General features: G+C 43.5%; 1 protein-coding gene across 1 annotated transcript in view; it reads left to right on the top strand.

Annotated features, from left to right (window-relative positions):
- Window positions 1–2,423, top strand: part of PTCRA (pre T cell antigen receptor alpha) — a 9,564-nt gene extending 7,141 nt beyond the window's left edge. Inside the window, exon 4 of the mRNA XM_044675318.1 lies at window positions 2,257–2,423. Coding sequence (XP_044531253.1) covers window positions 2,257–2,423 — 167 coding nt within the window. The remainder of the gene's footprint in view (window positions 1–2,256) is intronic.
- The last annotated feature ends 798 nt before the right edge of the window (window positions 2,424–3,221 follow it).

Below are 3,221 nucleotides of genomic sequence, written 5' to 3' on the forward strand. Positions count from 1 at the left end.
ATATATATATATATATATCATGAACCTCAACCTGCATTCATCTCGCTAATAGTAGTAAAAAGAAAAAGTAGTAAAAAAGCCAGTAGAAACAATTATCTTTTAGCAAATGCATTTACTAAGATTGAATAGTAAAAACAGTATATAGATTGGAGGTGTGCTCTCCTTCCACCATACACAGCATCCTTGGGGGAGAGTGAGTTCAACCTTAGTACAGTGGTGGTGAGTACATTTGAGCCACTCATGACACTGCAGAGACTGGAATTCCTTTCTCTCTTTATAATCCTCAGGCTCGGTTCCCAAGATCTGATCCTTTCTATAGCCAGCTCTGTTCTCTGCTGCTTCTTTCCTCAAGTAACCATCCCTCTGTATCCATGTCTGTCAGGAGTATGTATTTCTGTCCCCTCAATTATGCTTCATATTCTCCCAAATCAACCAACTCTTGAGCTGCTTGATAAGGTAGCTCTCCCTGGACAAATTATCATTTGGTGCTGTGACTGATGGGAAGAAGAGGGGGAAAGAAGGCAGAGACCTCTACAAAATAGACTCTTCTACAAAGCATTACTGAACCATGACTCCTTGGGAACCAAAGCTTTGTTCTTACTGCTTAACTATTTTTTTTTTTAAATTTTGAATATTTTCCCATAGTTACATGTTTCATGTTCTTTCCTTCTCCCCCAACCCCCCCCTCAACTCCCCTTAGCTGACACGCAATTCCACTGGGTTTTACACGTATCATTGATCAAGACCTAATTCCATATTATTGATAGTTGGACTAGAGTTATTATCATTTAGTGTCTACATCCCCAATAATATCCCCATCAACCCATGTGTTCAAGCACTTATTGCTTAACTATTTAAAGTCCTTACTGTTCAATAAGGTTGCTCCTTTTAATTGTCTCAAAGAAATAAATTCCCATACCCAAAGCAATCATAACAGCTGGTTTAACACCTTATTGCATTCTGAGCTTCATGGGCTAGGAATTACATCAAAGATCAACTCCCCTACATGCAAAATGGGAGGGAATCTTCTCTATCTTATTGCATTGTTTAGAGTTTCTAAGTCTTTCAAAGTTGCTTGTCTTTACAATGTTGTTATTAAGTTGGTTTTTTCCCTATTTCTTGTCATTTCCCTCTGCATCAGTTCATACAAGTTTTCGCAAGTCTTCTCAAATTGTCACTTTTGTCTTATGGTATAATAGTATTCCACAACCATTGCCCAATTTACAGGTATTCCATTCATTTCCTGGCTTTTGCCACCACACAAAAGAGCTGCTGTCAATATTTTTGAACATATGAGTCCTTTTACTCTTTCTCTGGTCTTTTTGGTGTATGAGGCTAGTATTGGTATGGCTGATTTTCACGGTTTAGTCACTGGGGAAACATATTGTAATGCAGAATTGATGCAAGATCTCTTGCATTTGCAAAATCACCTGAGGCAATCCTGGCAGTTAGGGGAATGGAATGTTGACCCAGCAAGTCCCTGGTCTCAAGAAAAGACCGTTGGAACTGGGACTATAAATATCCCTGGACAACCAACCTGGGGGTTCTGATTTCCTTGACTTCTCCCAGACATTCAGCTTCCCCCTGGACTTCCCCTTGGGCCCTGGGAGGAGGGACTTGGTGGGAGATGGAACGTGGGAAAATTAGTTAGCTTAACCTAGCCAGAACTCCCCTAAACCAAATCATTACCCTCATTTATCAAGCTGATTGACCACTCTACATCAGGGCAGTGGAATTTATCCCTGGCTGAGGGGCTGGTTCCCTCAGCCTGATCTTACCTTCTAAGACCCTCTGCCAGCACTGGCGGTTCACCCATAGCAACAGCTTTTCCAGACCTCAACCCTCTTCCTTCAGTTTACCCTTGTGTTTAATAAACCCCTTGGCCTGATTCTGAGAGTATCAGTGATTCATTCATATCATCAACCAGGGCCAGGAGCTGAGGAGAAGGAGAATAGTTATCACTTGTTTCCAGAAGGGTTTAGACCTGGCATCCATTTTATTCAGGAAGTGAACCAGGTTCACTTCCTGTGGGCTCCTCCCTCCTCACCTTAAAGAAGCCTACAGACATCATCTCAGTTCTGGACTCCCTGGCTGTCCCAAATCAACAAATACTAGAGTTGCAGGCTCCCTGGCCCAGGAGACTTACTGGTACCATCAACACCTCTATTATAAGCCTGTCTAGAGCCTTTTTTTTTTACACTATTTACCAGCTGCTTTGATCCCGGCCACCTCTTGACCTTTTGTTTCTTCCACCAGTACCAAACAGCCTCTCCCAGATGCTGGTCCTAGAGGTCATTCGGCTCATCCTCTTCAAGCTGCTTCTATTTGATGTGCTGATGACCTGCAATCACCTGCGAATGCTAGGAGTCATAGCCACAAACAGTCCTGACCTTGGGATCCAGCGCCAGGGGTCACGGGTCTAACGCCTGTCACCGTGCTCCGCATACACAAATCCCTTCCCTCCTGCTCCCACCATGTGAGCATGTGGCTGGATCTTGGCTAAACAAGGAAAGAACTAAATGTGTGACTGTTCATCTTTATCTAATGGGAATGTAAGTGGACTTACCACATTGCAGTTGGAGCAACTCCATTTCTAGGCACCGGACTAATCATACTTCTCTTCAGGATCAGCTTCCTCTGTGAAGCCCTCCTGGCTATAGTGCAGGAGGTGTCAAAGGTTTCCCTACCTAATGAGCCCCTCCATTTATTTCTAGGTTCGATTGTGTAGATGTTATAGTGATTGCCTCACCCGTGAAATCAACTCTAGAATTCCACGGAGTTGAGAAGTCGGGGAGCCCCGTCAGACTTCAAGGTCTCTGGATCAGAACCTGAGTGTCTATTCTCAGCCTAGGAGCAATTCAAGAGCTTCAGCTTTTTCGTGTAACCATGGAAAAATATTCTTAAAAAATAAAGAAAGAAAAGAAAATACAATGAAAGAAAAAAAAAGTTTCAGCTTTTAAGGATCCCCAGCCTGGAATAAAGATGCAGACACAGACAGATGCATATAAGGCACAGACCGCAGAGCCAGAAGATTAATTAAATAGATAATGGAACGGAGCACCCCTGGGGAGCTATCAAGGAGCTGGAGTGGGATCTGGAGATGGATATTGGCTGGTCAGCAGGAAAATATCCAACAATCCCTGACCCAGTGACTGAGCAGGTTGAGGCTGTGCCTAAAAATCTAGTCCATCTCCCAGCCTAAGGGGTGGAGGAGCAGACGC

This window comes from Gracilinanus agilis, chromosome 4, assembly GCF_016433145.1.
Source record: "Gracilinanus agilis isolate LMUSP501 chromosome 4, AgileGrace, whole genome shotgun sequence".
NCBI lineage: Eukaryota > Metazoa > Chordata > Mammalia > Didelphimorphia > Didelphidae > Gracilinanus > Gracilinanus agilis.